The sequence below is a fragment of the Dermacentor albipictus genome, chromosome 7, assembly GCF_038994185.2.
Source record: "Dermacentor albipictus isolate Rhodes 1998 colony chromosome 7, USDA_Dalb.pri_finalv2, whole genome shotgun sequence".
NCBI classification, from domain to species: Eukaryota; Metazoa; Arthropoda; class Arachnida; order Ixodida; family Ixodidae; genus Dermacentor; species Dermacentor albipictus.
In genome coordinates this window covers 71,911,001-71,926,972 of record NC_091827.1, presented here as the reverse complement: position 1 = coordinate 71,926,972, position 15,972 = coordinate 71,911,001, and the positions used below count along the sequence as shown (strand labels likewise).

Sequence of the window (15,972 nt, the reverse complement as noted above, 5' to 3'; positions counted from 1 at the left end):
ACATTGGTTCTGTAAGGTTCCCGAAGCTTCTTATTTTGGGATTTTGGAATACGATGAAGAACATCTTTATTTGTAAAAAGAATTGCTACACCTGAATGGACATCATCAAAAACCATGACGTCACAGCAAGCTGGTGTGGTAGCTTCAAGGCAGTACCGCCCGCAATCTTTCCTCTGACTGCTTTTAAAGTTTACTCAGCCTCTTGTCACGGTACGAGTCAATCTCTGGAATTGCAGGAAGGTCATTTACAGATACATCTAAAACAATTTTTCTCGTTAGTGCTTTCATGCCGTAGTTGCGTAGTTGCGCCGCTAAGCGTGAGGTCACAGGATCAAACAACCGCATTTTGATGGAGGTCAAATTCAAAACTACCCATGTACCGTGCAGCCTGATTTGGTAAAAATTAATCCATAGTTCCCCACTTTGGCGGGCCTCAAGATCAGATTGCCATTTTGTCACTTAAAATGCCAGAATTTAATTAATTTAATTTCACTTTAGTGCTGTTTTCAGCTGTAAAATTCCTGATATTCGCCAAAACTCATTCTCAAAGTATTCTCCATAAAGATTAAATAAACAGTAGATATTAGTGTATATTTACGTTTTGAATTGTGGTGCTACGTGTTGACTATAAGAACGGTGGCACAACGAGACAAACAGAACTGCAATAAAATGTGTGAGGACACAATGATGGACATCGAGGAAATGACCGAGTGTCCTTAGAGGTCCCTGACATGGACATCAACTGGCTGTCCACAAACTTCTGAGTTCACTCCGTGCTCTTGGGCAGACTGTGCTCACGGAGTGCACGCGCCTCGTATGGGCTCCGTATATTTCAAACTAATGTGGCCAAACAATCACCGCTGGACCAAAACTAACGTCGGAACCAGCTTCCGGAAGTGGTCCGCTACCGATCAAGACCAGTCCCGATGCCAGGGACCCAGGACAAGGGTTTCTACGACCACAAGATTGCTAACCCTAACAAGACCTTCAGCTGCTCCGTCTGGCCGAGAGACAGGTGCGCCGCAGCTACGAAGGTGCGCGGCGTCGCTGTCGCAGTCCCGGCTCCCGAGGACTTCGCCCAACGACTCGCACCCTCGTGAGATCAAGTAAGTGCAGCCCCTCCCCTCGTCATGGAGGTAGTAGAGGTTGAAGGCACGAAAATAGCCCCCGAAGAAGTTTCCGTTGAAGCAGGGTGGCTTGTCCGCCACCGTAAGCAACGACAGACTACGCAGGCATCATCCCAACTCATACACGGATCCCTCCGTGCAACAGCAAGCGCACGCACCGAGAGTACCGAGCAGCCAGCACTACGCCGACGCGCACCACGGCAACCTCGACTTCCGAAGAATGATATCAAGATCGTCATACGCCCAAGAGACGGTTTCAACGTGTCCAAACTAGGAGACGCCCAGATACGCGACTCAATACTACAGATCACGGGCATTACAACCAAAGAAGCAGAGGACGACATTTACCGCTCATGCACGGATAATAATGTCATTGTAGTTAGCACGCCAATGATGTCTAACGCCGAAAAATACTGTCGCATCCGCAGTCTCCCCATCGGAGCAGTCCGCTACGCTGCCACAGCATACGTCACACCGCCGGAGGACACAGCCAAAGGAGTCATACATAACATCCCTTCATATGACACGGAAGAAGACATTACCAACAGTCTCATTTACAAGAAGAACCCTACGATTCTGCAGGCCCGACGCATGGGCAAGACTAATTCAGTGCTCATCGTATTCGACGGAAAGCAAGTACCGTACCATGTCTACTACCGCGGAGCAGAATACAAATGCTATCTACATAAGAAGCGCATCGAGGTCTGCGACATCTGCGGGACCGTCGGCCACAGGGCCGATGTATGCCCCACTCCAACCCAGAAGAAATGCAAGAGCTGTGACACAGTAAATCCACCGGATGATCACCCCTGTCACCCTTGCTGCGCGCTCTGCGGCAAAGACCACCCGACTGGTGATAAGTCCTGCCATCGCCGCTTCCAGACACCACACCTCCTACTCCAACGACGATGGGAACGCCTACGACTGGGACAACAAGGAGCTGACCAGGAGATGGGGCCATCGACTTCTGCAAATGGAGACTCAGCTCTGCCAACACCGAAGTCAACACTACAACCGCAGGCTCCCGAACGCAGCAATTCACGAGGACGCAGTCGGTCTCGTGGACGCAGCCGCTCCCGAGGTCGCAGTCAGTCACAAGGACGCAGTCACTCTCGGAGCGGACCGGATTCAACACCGCCGCAGCAGCAAGGAAACACAAGCCTTAAAACGACCACAGTCAAAGTGCAAGACGCACCCCCCAAGGTAAGCTGGGCCAGCATTGTCTCCCACACAGGTCACACCACACAACCTATAGCAACCCCAGTGAACACAGTTAGTGACGCTACCATGCACAGCTTCATGCAGGAACTCCGATCCTTATGTGCTGAGATACAAGAACTCAAGACAGAAAACGCTAATCTCAAATCCCAACTTGCAGACACGCAACCCAAGCATTTACCATCAAATGCAGACATCCTTCCTGTCCCTGCAATACATTGCCCGCAAACCACCCAACAACCAACCTCGCACAAACGCAAAGCTCTCGAACCAATCTCAAAAGTAGCAACACCAGCATACACTTCAGAAGGAAATGTCAACTGTGAGGCCCTCACCGAGCTGCAACAGCGGATAGAACGCAACCTCAACGAAGCATTAGATTGTAAGCTTGCCACATTGCTCGACGCCTCCATTGCAAGAGCTCTCGAACGCGCAATGGACAACCTCCTTACGGCGAAACTAGAAACGCTACTACTGCCCAGAATTGAGCAAGCCTTTGCGGCAAGAGAACAGCAGCGACAGGAAAACATGGACGACACGCGCAAAGTGCTTCAAGACATGGTCGCAACTTTGGCTCAAAATCACAATACCCGTTTGACAGAATTGGAAAACACCCTACTCCGTCCCAGAGCAGGTCCCCTAAAGAAGCCGTACTCGCGTCCCGACAAAGATGGCTGCGAGTAATCCAGAACGTGTTACCTACTGCATTTGGCAGTGGAACTGCCGGGGCTTCCGGCGAAAGCGAGCACACTTAGAGCAATACATCACCTCTCTCGCACCACATACTTCCCCCGATGTTATCGCATTACAAGAGACCGGAGAAGCGGCTAAGCTGTCGGGATACGCGGCATACACCGCAGTTTGCAATGATAACCGCAGGCCCCAAGTAACCACACCAGATAAGCGAAACATTCCGGTTATACAGCATCACACAGGCATTGATACAGCAGCCCACATTTTTCTGGAGATCATCCCGTCTGCAAGGCGCAAGCAACAGAGCCTCTTCATCCTCAATGTGTTCAGCAGCCCCAGAGAACAACATAGGTTTCTACGACTTTTCACCAAAGCAGATCAAGTAGCTAGGGGAGCCCCCCTGCTCATTGTAGGGGACCTTAATGCCCCTGCGGTAGCATGGGGATACTCAATGGACCGCCGAAAGGGAAGACAACTATGGCTTGACGGACAGAATCTAGGTCTTACTCTTGTCACGGATCCAACTTCTCCCACTCGTATGGGAAACAGTGTTAGCAGAGATACTACTCCGGACTTGACATTCGCAAAACGAATTCCACAAGGAGACTGGATCAACACACAAGACAACTTGGGCAGCGACCACTATTTAATCCAAACAACAGTTCGAGTGGGCCCGCGAAAGCCTAAGGGTCGTCAACTCCACATAACGAACTGGGACGCTTTCCGGCAGGCCAGAGCCCTCACCTCTTTCTCGGGTACCCAACCCCCTTTCGAAGATTGGGTCGCATCCTTGCTGCAAGACGCGAGCAAAGCTACTAAATTGGTGCCTGAGGAAGCCAATCTGCAGGAGGCAGATAGCAAGTTACTGCATATGTGGGAAGCCCTCGCCAGTCTACAACGCAGATACACACGCAACAAGCTCAACCGAACGCTCAGGAAGCGTATTAGTACTCTCACCCTTCAAATCGAAGACTACGCACAACAACTTACTCGTCAAAATTGGCACAGCACATGCGACAGCATGGAGCAGCAACCAAACCTGCCCAAAACTTGGAATATCCTCCGTTGCCTCCTCGATCCGGCTAACAGCAAGAACACGCAACAGCACAACTTGCAAAAAATTATACACACCCATTCGGGCACGGACGCACATGTTCTTCAAGAATTGATAGACCGATACATAGGACCTCAACCTACCACACCCGCTCCAGCATACACAGGCACCGATAACGACCACCTAGATGTGTCCATAGAAGCAGCAGAAGTACGTGAAGCCATCCTCGCACTCCGCCCTAACTCAGCCCCGGGACCTGATGGCATTACTAATAAAATGCTTCGCAACCTAGATGAGGACTCTATACTAGCCCTCACAGCTTATTTTAACGCATACTGGGAAACTGGAAACCTCCCCTCACAATGGAAAGAAGCCAAAATTATTATGATTCCCAAACCCGGGAAGCGCCTCCTACTCGAAAACCTCCGCCCTATCTCCCTGACTTCATGTGTCGGAAAAGTCCTCGAGCACGTCATCCTCACACGCTTACACAGACATATGAACGACAACGACCTCTTCCCCAATACCATGATTGGCTTCCGCCCGAAACTTTCTGCTCAAGATATCATGATTCAGCTCAAGCACCAAATTATCGATGGCGACAAAACCTCCAGGCTGGACACCAGAGCCATCTTGGGGCTAGACCTAACCAAGGCCTTCGATAACGTCACGCATGAGGCCATACTGAACCAACTGGCACAACTCCAGGTTGGACATCGAACCTATAACTACGTAAAGAATTTTCTTACAGGTCGCACAGCCACCATTACCATCGGAGGGTTGCAGTCGCCAATTATTCACTTAGGCAGTAAAGGCACGCCGCAAGGATCGGTTCTATCCCCTTTTCTGTTTAACGTGGCCTTGCTCGGACTACCGCCTGCATTAGCTAGCATCCCCAACCTCAAGCATAGCCTATACGCAGACGATATCACCCTGTGGGTCACCGGGGGCAGCGACGGAGACATCCAAGACACGCTGCAGCAAGCTATCAACGAGGTCGTTGCATACGTAGAACCGCGCGGCCTGGCGTGTTCCCCACAGAAATCGGAGCTCCTTCTGTACAAGCCTAATTGGGGAGGTCGACGTCCAGACCCTCACCCACCCGAGATTGAACTCCGCGTGCACCAGCAACGCATACCTACAGTACCTAGCATTCGTATCCTTGGCTTACGCATCCAACAAAACGGAGGAAACACGGACATACTCAAGCAATTAGATAATCATGTACACCAAACCACTCGCCTCATTGCACGCATCGGAAATCGACATCACGGCATGAAGGAAAGCAACCTTATACGCCTGGTAACCGCCTACGCCTTGAGCAGGATCACCTATGTCGCCCCGTACCTTAGCCTCAATGCAACTGAGAAGTCCAAACTCAATACCATGATCAAGAGGGCCTATAAACAAGCCCTACATCTTCCCATCACCACCTCTAACGAGAAACTGGACGCCCTAGGCATTCATAACACCATAGACGAGCTTATTGAAGCGCAACGTATTAGCCAATACGAACGACTTGCCCATTCCACCACGGGCAGGCACATTCTAGGCACCCTAGGCATAACCTACACCACGCAATTCGGACCAAAAGTACCCATCCCGCCAAACATTCGTGATCAGCTAGTTATCCCGCCCATACCTCGCAATATGCACCCTGAACACAATCCGGAGCGACGTGCAGAAAGGGCTAAACAACTACAAAAGCGCTACGACCAAGCCGCTGACGTAACCTAAGTAGACGCAGCAGACTACCCCAACCAAAACGCCATGGCGGTCGTCGCAGTCGCGGGTTCGCAGTACCACCTCTCCGCGGCCGCATCAATATTCGCCACGCAACCCGAAGTAGGAGAAGAAACGGCCATCGCTTTGGCCTACGCGGCTACCAATGCACACTGCATCATCAGCGACTCAAAAACGGCCATTCGTAACTACGCAAGAGGACTAATAGCACCCCAAGCGCAGAGGATTCTCTCTGGGACTCCTCCCTCAAGGCAACGCCGCGTGCAGATCATCTGGGCCCCTGGTCACTCGGTTCTGGCTGGAAACGAAGCCGCACACGATGCCGCCCGAGCTCTCGCACACCGGGCGCATCATCCTTCTCCTGCGTCTTCCGATCCCGACCAGCCCTCTGTTTTGCATCGCGGTCACGCGCGGGACCGAATGGTCACGTTCGGAGAAATTCTACTGCACTACCGCAGAGAGCGGTTACGCTACCCCCCAGCACACAAATCACTGACTAAGTCTCAATCCACCACTTGGCGACTCCTTCAAACACGAACTTTTCCAAACCCCGTGCTTTACAACCGCATGTACCCCGATGCATACTCACCACTCTGCAAAGCGTGCAAAGCCCGCGCCGACCTCAATCATATTATTTGGCAATGCCCCAAAGCCTCACCCACCAACACCTCCCGCACTAACACACGCATCATTAGTACGGCCGAGCAGTGGGAGACATTGCTGCTCAGCTTAGACCCAGAGGAGCAGCTCTGGGCCGTCCGGATGGCCGAAGACGCCGCCAGAAAGCAAGAACTGGCCGCCGTCTGAGGAAGGGGGGGATTGGGGGTTAGTCTCCCGACCCCCGCCACCCCTTAACCCCATCAAGGACACAATAAAGTTTTATCTCTCTCTCTCTAATTGAGGTGGTGGTTGGCACATACTGTCTTTGCGGCTTATGTACATTTCATGCAGTGTAGTGGGATCTCACATATTACTTCTGGAGCACAGCAAGCGAACCTGATGTGTAGTGGTAATCTTAGTAATGATCGACAGTCATGTCCCTCTTCGAGCTCCTACTTGCCAACACTAGGAGCAGCAGTTGCCCAAGATAGCGTGAAAGAGATTCATTGAAAAGTGGCATATACCCAGGGTCGCATACCCAGTCACTGAAGCTGTTCTGACGATTGATTTTGAACTCTTTCCTCAACATAGCAGCCCAATCTCCCCATTAGAACATGGGCTGCCCATTGACGCAAATGGATGGGAACTTAGAGACAAACACCTGAAAATGTGAAGTATGCCAAGAATGGTAATGAGAATAAATAGTACTAGATGTGCATTAGCGCAAGCTCTTGGGACAGTTGGTGCATGATGAACTTGAAAAAGGGGGGTACCAAGAAAACAAAGGACGCACACACATGGAAAATGCGTTAGACAGGGATGGACCCTGATCCATCCCAACGTCCGTCCGTGTCTAATGCCGCTTCCTTGTGTGCGCGTTCTTTGTGTTTCGCTGGTGCCCCCCCCCCTTTCAAGTACTAGATGTTTTGGATATTTTGGTTTATTATTCTTGTTTGTGCTGGATTGTTTTTCTGAAACACGTAGCATCCAGACAGCATAAAGAGCTAGTAAGAAGTTTGGCATTCTATATTTGTAACAGGTACTTTTGCCATTTATCTATAGTAGGGCTGTTGTATAAATGTGCTTGAAAGGCTTAAAACTGCTTTGCTAACATCTACTTAAACATGCAGGTTCACATCGGTTGGAGGAGTGCACATTGAGGAAGTTATCCTGGCACAGCTTACCATGGCCTGCCATGCTGGACCAGGAAAGTTTGCAAGGACCTTGCTTCACCATATGCTCACAGAGGATGAGCTCATAGGCCAATTGTGCTTTGGAAATAATACCAAGGGGCAAAAGAGGCTCTTGACCCCCCAGGATCAACGCTGTTATAGGGAAGTACCATATATCCTTTCCGGTTGTATTTTTACATTCACATTTTTATTCTAAAATTAGCAACTTGCCATTGGCATAACGAGCGACGTTAAGTAGTCCATGTGTGCAGTTGTGTGCTATAATAGCCTACCATTTGGAATGACTGTTCATATGCCCTTAATGCCTTATGCCACCACACTCACATGCTTCTAAAATTTAAAAGTTACCTTCATTGCCAGAAGTTTTTGGCGGCTCCACCAGATGAAATGAAGCTGCGTTTGCGCATTAGCAGTGCTGCTTGGCTGTTATTGCAACAAAGAATTGTCTCTGAAGCAAGCTCCAAATCCAGTGGCTTGGAGGACATGTTTAAGTAGCCTGAAAGTGTTATTATAATACACGAATTGCGGAGAAGCTATGCTCAAGTGTGGTTACTGCTCAGATGGAGGAACAGCATGTTCACTAAATTTCCGCAATCAAAACAGCTATCCAGGTTCCGGGATGTGAAACAGTAGCTTCACTAATTTTAACGGACTGCAGTGAATTAAAGTTGCTCCTATCTGGAAGAAGGTACATGGTATGCGAGACAGCAGCCTTTCAGCAGAGGGACCATGAGTTGTGTGCCAATTTTCTTTTGGTTCTTTCAATCAAAGAAGCAACAGGGACAGAGTTATCGGCATGGCTGTCAACAGTACTACGTTTAGTGGGCGTTTACTTATTCTAAGCACCTAACCTACGACTCGTATTTATTAACGCGCACTTTATCACTTTGTATTCTAAGATATGAAAAAAATATTTATGTGGCTTTTGCCCGTATACTTCCATAAATTGAGAATAGGCCTTTGGTGACTACTGTATAAAGATTCTTATAGACCATCAGACATGTCCAATACTCCCATTCAGAAATTGTTGGAATTATTTCCCGCGTCCTTACTTCACGTGCCTGTTTACAGGGTTATTATGAACCATTGATAAGTTGATTATGCGCTTAAATATATCAAGGAGATGAATAGGCTTTCTCGTTGCTCTTGTTTAGCTCGTTGGGGACCACATCTTAGGTAGAAATATGCCTCTCCAATTTAGGAGTTATATATTTCTAGTGGTGTGCAAATACTCGAAACTTTCGAATTGATCAGTGTCCTATTCGATTACATCTTTGCTTGGTCGCTATTTGTAAATGCGAATATTATTCAAACATTTCAAAACACCAATAAAACATAAAATTTGAGCCAAGGTATGGTAAATTTTCACTTTCAATAACATAGTATAGACATAAAATGGGAGAACTTGCATGAATAGCCGACCAGGCTACGTTACTTAAGTAGCTCTACTTTAGAGGCAGTACAGCAATCATTTATGCTTACTGAAGAGTCCTGTGAATGTGAAAAAACTTCTTGCTGCTCCATTTGTGCTTTTTATTACCAGCTCTTCATAACATAGTATGCAATGACACAAACTTGCTAACAATAGGAATACTAGGATGTGTACTTAATTTTACGTTAATCGTGTTATCAGCTGTTCATTATTCAGAAGTTATCCAATATTCGATTTGCTTCTGGCATTATTCGGTTTTGTCTCAAAAACAACCGCATCCCTAATATATTTATTGCAGATTTGAGTTCTTCAGATAGACTTTTCGGGAAAAAACTGGTAAATAATTGAAGTGACAATAAGCGGCAAAACCCTTTTAGTATTTGAAGTTTTACATGCTTTATTTTTATATGCAGGATAAAGCAGCATAACTTTCTTGTGTTTTTAAACTTACAAAAACGTGTTTTATAGTAAACTAGGTGAAGTGGCAACACTCCTAAACTACTGCAATGACAGGCACCAAAGAGCTAAGTGAAAAATCAGTTTTGGAGAAAGCCAAGGGGTGGCAACACAACCAGAACATTTTCTAGACGTCCCAGAAGATTGCAGCACCTCCAGGGTAATGCTATTCATCTCTTTGTTCTGAAAAGGCACATTTTTCAAAATGTTCCATCGCAGCCACAGATGTACGGCAGTGAACCTCAAAGGGTTAAAAAAGTCAGTCCTCTGCCGTATGGCTCGTAGAAGACTGAAAATTTCTTCGTATCTGTCACATTTTGCATATGTAATGGCCACCAGCTTGGTGCACAATTACAGGTAATTCTCATTATCACAGTTGTTAGGTCACTGAGACAGAAAACACTTTGCAGTAAGCAGTATGTTCTTTAAAGTAGAGTGCTAAGCCATTGTGAGACGAGACGTGGAGTCCAATTGAATGTGAACTCGTGAAACCTAACTTCAAGTCAAGCCACACTTAATTCTACTTACATGACAGTATTGTATTTGGAGCATGGAAAAGTGCGTTCAAGTCCTACACATTTTAATTATGAAAGTAGCAAGAAATAATTTTAATTGCCATAATTTAGATTTCTTTAGGAACAGGCAATTTTTTTTTAAATTTTTTTTCCGAAGCAAGCAAGGTTCTCATCTTCGACATTGAGGATATTCATAAAGTTATTTTCCTACAGCGTGTTATTCCTCTTTTCCCTTTTCTGCATTTGACACTTACTGGAGTCCTGTGCCAAATTGAATAAATTTAAATGGTCATACTGCGAAGCTGTACCCGCAGAAAGTTGGAATAAAGCAACACAAATACATAAATCTATTTCATTATAACGAAGGCATACTGTATTCCACGCCCTTGCATGTGGCAGTTGCTTTTTAAAACTTGTTCTGGCTTTTTGTAGTTTTTGCAGGCTCCACGTGTCGCAAGTTTCCTGTTGCCAACATGCCCTATGTAAAGAAATCTGGCCTTGCTTCTCGCATGGGACCAAAAGCCTCTGAAGAGCCCAAGTTGGACAACTCATACGAAAAACACAAGTGTTGTGCTTTTGTAACTCTGCATTATTATGTTCGTTTATGTTTAGTTTAGTCTCCTGAAGAGCCCAATTCAAATTTCTCAAACGAGCGTACGAATGTTGTACCTTTCTATGCCTTCACATTTTTATGTTAATTTTATTTGTGTTAATTATGCTGGTCTCCTGAGAAGCCCCCATTGGATTGCTTAATCGTGAACACAAGTGTCGTGCTTTGTTATATTTCAGTACATTTTGTTAGTTCTTGTCATATTTCGAGCAAGGATAGTGTTTCGTTATGTTTATATTTTTAAAGTATCTTCAGTCATTTCATGCCAAACCACCCACTTGTGTCAAGAAGTGTTCCAATATGGCAAACCATTTCAACTTTGCTTGATGTTGAAAAGTAAGTACAATGAGACAATTTTTGAAAAAGTTGTTTTCACATACGCCTGAATCATTCCAGGGCAACCAACCAGCATTTTTTTACCATCACCGATATCGATGAAAAATTTCGATTTGTTTGTTGAAGCTCCGCACTCTATTTCCCCATTTATTTTCCTTCCTAAAAAATATTCTAAAATTTTGGCGGAAATTGATTGTTCTTGCCCAGCTAAGCTAGAAGGCACAGATCCATGTCTCTTTTTAAAGGGAAATCGTATGATCCAGATATTAAGATGATGTTCATGTCATGAGACTGAACTGGTGTGAGTGCCAAAAGTGCAAAGTTTGAATTTGTTTCTCTGAACACAGCAAAATACAGAAGGCACAAAATAAATATAGAATCGCAGCCTAGATAACTTCAGATTGCCGCAAAATATTTGAAGCCTTCGAGTTTTAGTTGATCACATAAAAACAACTAAAGTTCAAATGTCTTGCAAAGAGCTTTATGTTGAAGGTGAAGAAATTAGCTTTAATGGCCGGTGCCAACGTACATGTCAGCCATAATTATATAGCCCTACATGTCCACTATGCATGTGACAAGTTATGAAAAGGTTTCTTTAGTGGGATAAATTATTTTTAATGTTAATTTACATTGAAATGTTTAATTTATAATGTCACGTACAGCATCAATATATGAAGACTTGTCATCTAGCAAGGAAAGATTAATATAGTTAGCCACAATAACTAGTCAACAAAGCACGACTGCTTTCTTTTATCATTACAAAGGCAGGCTACGTCAAGCGCCGCAGTTTGTACTCGTATTTGTTTTTACATGAACGCGAAAAGTGGTCGCCAACGACGTCTGACCACATCTGACTGAACACCACACATATGACTTTTATAGATGAGCATGTTCAGGCTCTGAAAGAGGGGTAACATGCAACACCACAAGAAATTTGCTCGTATTAGTGTAGGTTCTCAGTTTTAATTATGAAGCTGTTTTCTACTTGCATCATCATTGGGTTCCGGGGAGCAGGGCACAAAGTGTCCTTCTCCCTGTATGTTGCATTTCAGTGTGAGGTATCCTTTAATATGCTTTGCATGAACAATATCAGCGCACATTCTGTATTTACTGTGTGCGTATTACAGTTATTTCTTTTTGTAAACTGCGCGAAACATATCGTTTAGCACTGCAGGACGCCCTCAGGAATTTAGCACGTATCAATATTTTATGTGCAATGACGTATGGTTTACCCAAGCACAAGCCTCCTTGCGTTAGAGCGTGTGTCTCTTCGCAATAAGATGCAGACCCCAACACCGCTCCTCTATCATATATCTGTGTTGCAGACAAAGCCAGCTTTGTCACCTGCATTCCCAGCCGGCAAGCTTGTGCGCACATCTGAGAAATAGCAGTGCTGATGAAAATTCAAAAAATTATTTTTCACATTTAAAAATAATGCCTTCTTTTTTAACTTCACACACGCATAGCAGACATGTAGCGCTATCTAATAAAGTATCACATATTTTTTCGCCAGCTACCAAAGCAGTTTTTATGTTGAACATGAAGCATGTTGCAAAAGATTAGAATTTTACACTTGATTACAGGTGATCAGCTGAACCTTCAGAGCTTCAAATATTTTGCTGCGCTACTATGTAACCTGTGCTACCAACCTGTATTTAATTTCAGTCGTCTGAATTTTTCGTTACAAAAAAATTAACGCATTGCAATTTTACTCAGTTTTGCCAGTGCCAAAAGCGCTCGCAGCGTTCAAATATTTTACAAATTTGCTATTTTGGCACTCGCATCACTTCACCGCATTTCCATGCACAGCATTTGAAGGCATCGACCAATGCAATGTGCGTTTGAACATGAATGGTGATTGATGTCCTCTAGCTCAGCTGAGCAGAAAAGCTATGCTGTGGCCAAAATGCTACAAAATTTTTGACAATAATGAATAAAAGTGTGGAAGGAGTTTTGAACACCAGTAAACATGTGGCAATGTTTTCAGCTTTATTTGTTATGTTGAAAAAACGCTGGTCGATTTGGCATGGAATGACATACCTGCGAGTGCATCTGTGCCATTGTTAGAGTTCAGTAAAAACTGTATTTTACATACCTTCATAAAAATGGTTCATTTTGCTATCTAAAATACATGAGTAAGAATTAATAGGCATAATTTGGCCGAAATTTAAAGGCCAACAAAAGCTCTCCAGTAATGGCCATGATGTGCCCTTCATGTTTGCATGAAACCAGATTTTTTTGTGAATTCTTTCGTTATCTTTTGTGGCAGTGAACAAAAGTGAAATGAACTCACAAGGAATAGTTTTGTAGTATTCCAGCACGTCACTCGTAGCTGTTTTTTTTCGTATAAAAATCTGAAGTAGTCAATATGAATAAGTCGCTTGATGTGGAATGACTTGGGCAGGAACATTATGGCAAATAACTGGGGCATGCAACTGCAATGCAGCCCAATAAACACCTCCCATAGCATCACTTATGGCGATTGCCATGTTTCAAAAGTAGATAAGGTTTACTGAAATGAGCACACTCAATTCAACCAACAAATAACGATTGTACAGAGTTACCAATTTTCGGTTTTACAGATTTTTTTAAAGTTGCCTGTACCAGTTATCATAACTCTTGTTCTTCAGCTAGATTATTCAAAGGTGGACATTACTAGCACAGGAAAGAGACACATTCAACTGATTCTCACAAATTTGGTAATTCACTTTTAACATTCCGGCAGATATTGCAGTTTACAAATTGTAGTCTGAGTTTTAAAGACGTTCGCACTTAAAAATAATTTCCAGGATGGCCAACCAGTTTCGAGATTTTTGCATAAATCTGACACAAAATACACGGACATTCCAGTTACTTTCGTGCTTCAGCGCCTAACACTGCGTTTTGTTAAAAAGAGTACTTGCAACAACAGTGCCTTTATACAGGCAGTTTGATGGCATCTGTCTGGTTACTGGTATCTCACTGGAAATTCATTTTAAGTGCATATACCTTGTAAAATGTGCTCTGTTTTCCACGTCTCAATCACGCCATCGAAACTCTGTACACTAAACCCAGGTTTGACAAAGAACATTTCATAGAGCTAGTTAACAGTTCAGATTGGTCGCGCGTAACATCATTAAATGACGCTGAAGCCTCTTATACTGAGTTATCTGGCACCATTAAAACTTGTATATCCTCAGCAACAACAATAGTTAAGTGCCGTAAACATTTTGCTTCCCCATCAAACCCTTGGCTTTCACCAGGATTGTTGAAGAGCATGCGCAGGAAAGAAAATCTGTATCGTAAATGCAAAAAAAACCATTTAACCAATCTCTTAAGTTTCGGTACAAGAAGTTTTGCGCCTTACTGACAAATCTACTAAAACAAGCAAAGAAAACTTACTATGAAAATGTAATAAATGAAACCGGGAACGATTCCCGGAAACAATGGCAGATACTTAATGCGTTTCTGAATAAGAATACTACTAGGAATAAAATAACGAAAATACAAGAAAAAGACTGCACACTTACAAACCCTGAAGATATTGCATGCGCATTCAGCAACTTTTTTGGTACTGTGCCTGATATCCCTGGGGGTAATGACACTCACATGCCACGCTTGACACAACAATCATTTTATCTCTTCCCAACTACACCCAGTGAAGTTCGAGCAACAATTATGAATCTTAAAAATTGCAGTCCTGGTTTAGATTCCATATGCTCGTATCATATCAAAGAAATTGTTGACAGCATATGTGAAGCTTGCAGTCACGTTGTCAATTTAATCTTTAAAACTGCCATTTTTCCTAGTGACTTGAAAAAGTCAAAAATAATTCCTGTGCACAAAAAAGGAGACGTCACCTTACTAGCAAACTACAGGCCCATATCCATCTTGCCGTGCTTCAGTAAAGTAATGGAAAAACTATTAGTACAGCGCCTATCTGATTACTTGGATAAGTTCCAATTATTAACACCAAGACAGTTTGGTTTTCGTGCTGGATATTCTACTAACCTAGCTTTAATCACCCTCACTGACAAGATCAAAGCGGAAATTGATGGGGGCAGATTCGTAGGATCTGTATTTATCGACTACTCGAAAGCATTCGATTCCATTAACCACAACATTCTCTTTACTAAACTCGGCGCATATGGCATAACAGGTCCATCTTTGGAACTACTGCGCAGCTATCTATACGACAGACAGCAACAGGTTTGCATTTCAGGAGTGCTGTCTGACACAAAAATAATTAACACTGGCGTTCCACAGGGGTCCATACTCGGTCCCCTCTTATTTCTAATCTTCATTAATGATTTCCCAAACTGCCTAACTTCTACAGAATGTCTTTTGTACGCGGACGACACCACTATTTACGCCTCACATAACGACATCTTTACGCTAACTGAGCTTTTAAATGATGAACTAAATAATGTCAGTAGTTGGTGTAAAAAAATAAATTGCTATTTAACCCTCAGAAAACAAAGTTTGTGGTTTTTAGTTCACACAGTAAACCTCGACATAACCTTCTACCACTGTACATAGCTTCTCACCCAATATTTCCATCTAATGAGTGCTCATTTTTAGGTGTTCAATTAGACTCCTTTCTAAAATTTAATTTGCATGTCAACTTCATAAAAAAGAAAGCTGCCTATGGAATCAGAGTGTTTTTAAAGGCCAGACAGTACTTTCAAAAGCACACTCTCCTGACACTGTATTATGCCTTCATTTATAGCCACTTAAATTACTGCATCAGTTCTTGGGGTCTTACATATCGCTGTGATATAGCTCCCTTGCAGCACATCCAAAATAACGCTGTCCGTATCATCGCTTCAGCTCCTTATAACGCTCATGTTACCCCCATCTTCACTGAGTTACGTATCCTGACAATAAATAAAATTATCTGGTTCAATCACAGCATCGTTATTTACCGCCGTCTTCATAACCCACAATTACATTATGTCTTTGGCAGGAATAGTCTTGCTAATCCTAACACTACCAGGTTCTCTTTACAAAATAACC

General features: G+C 44.2%; 1 protein-coding gene across 1 annotated transcript; it reads left to right on the top strand.

The window, feature by feature from the left end:
- Positions 1–944: 944 nt before the first annotated feature.
- LOC135916096 (uncharacterized) lies at positions 945–3,424 on the top strand. Its single transcript, XM_070521985.1, has 2 exons — positions 945–2,727; positions 3,369–3,424. Exons 1-2 carry the CDS (start codon positions 1,131–1,133, stop codon positions 3,422–3,424), a joined length of 1,653 nt encoding a protein of 550 aa, XP_070378086.1. The 5' UTR covers positions 945–1,130.
- Positions 3,425–15,972: the final 12,548 nt, after the last annotated feature.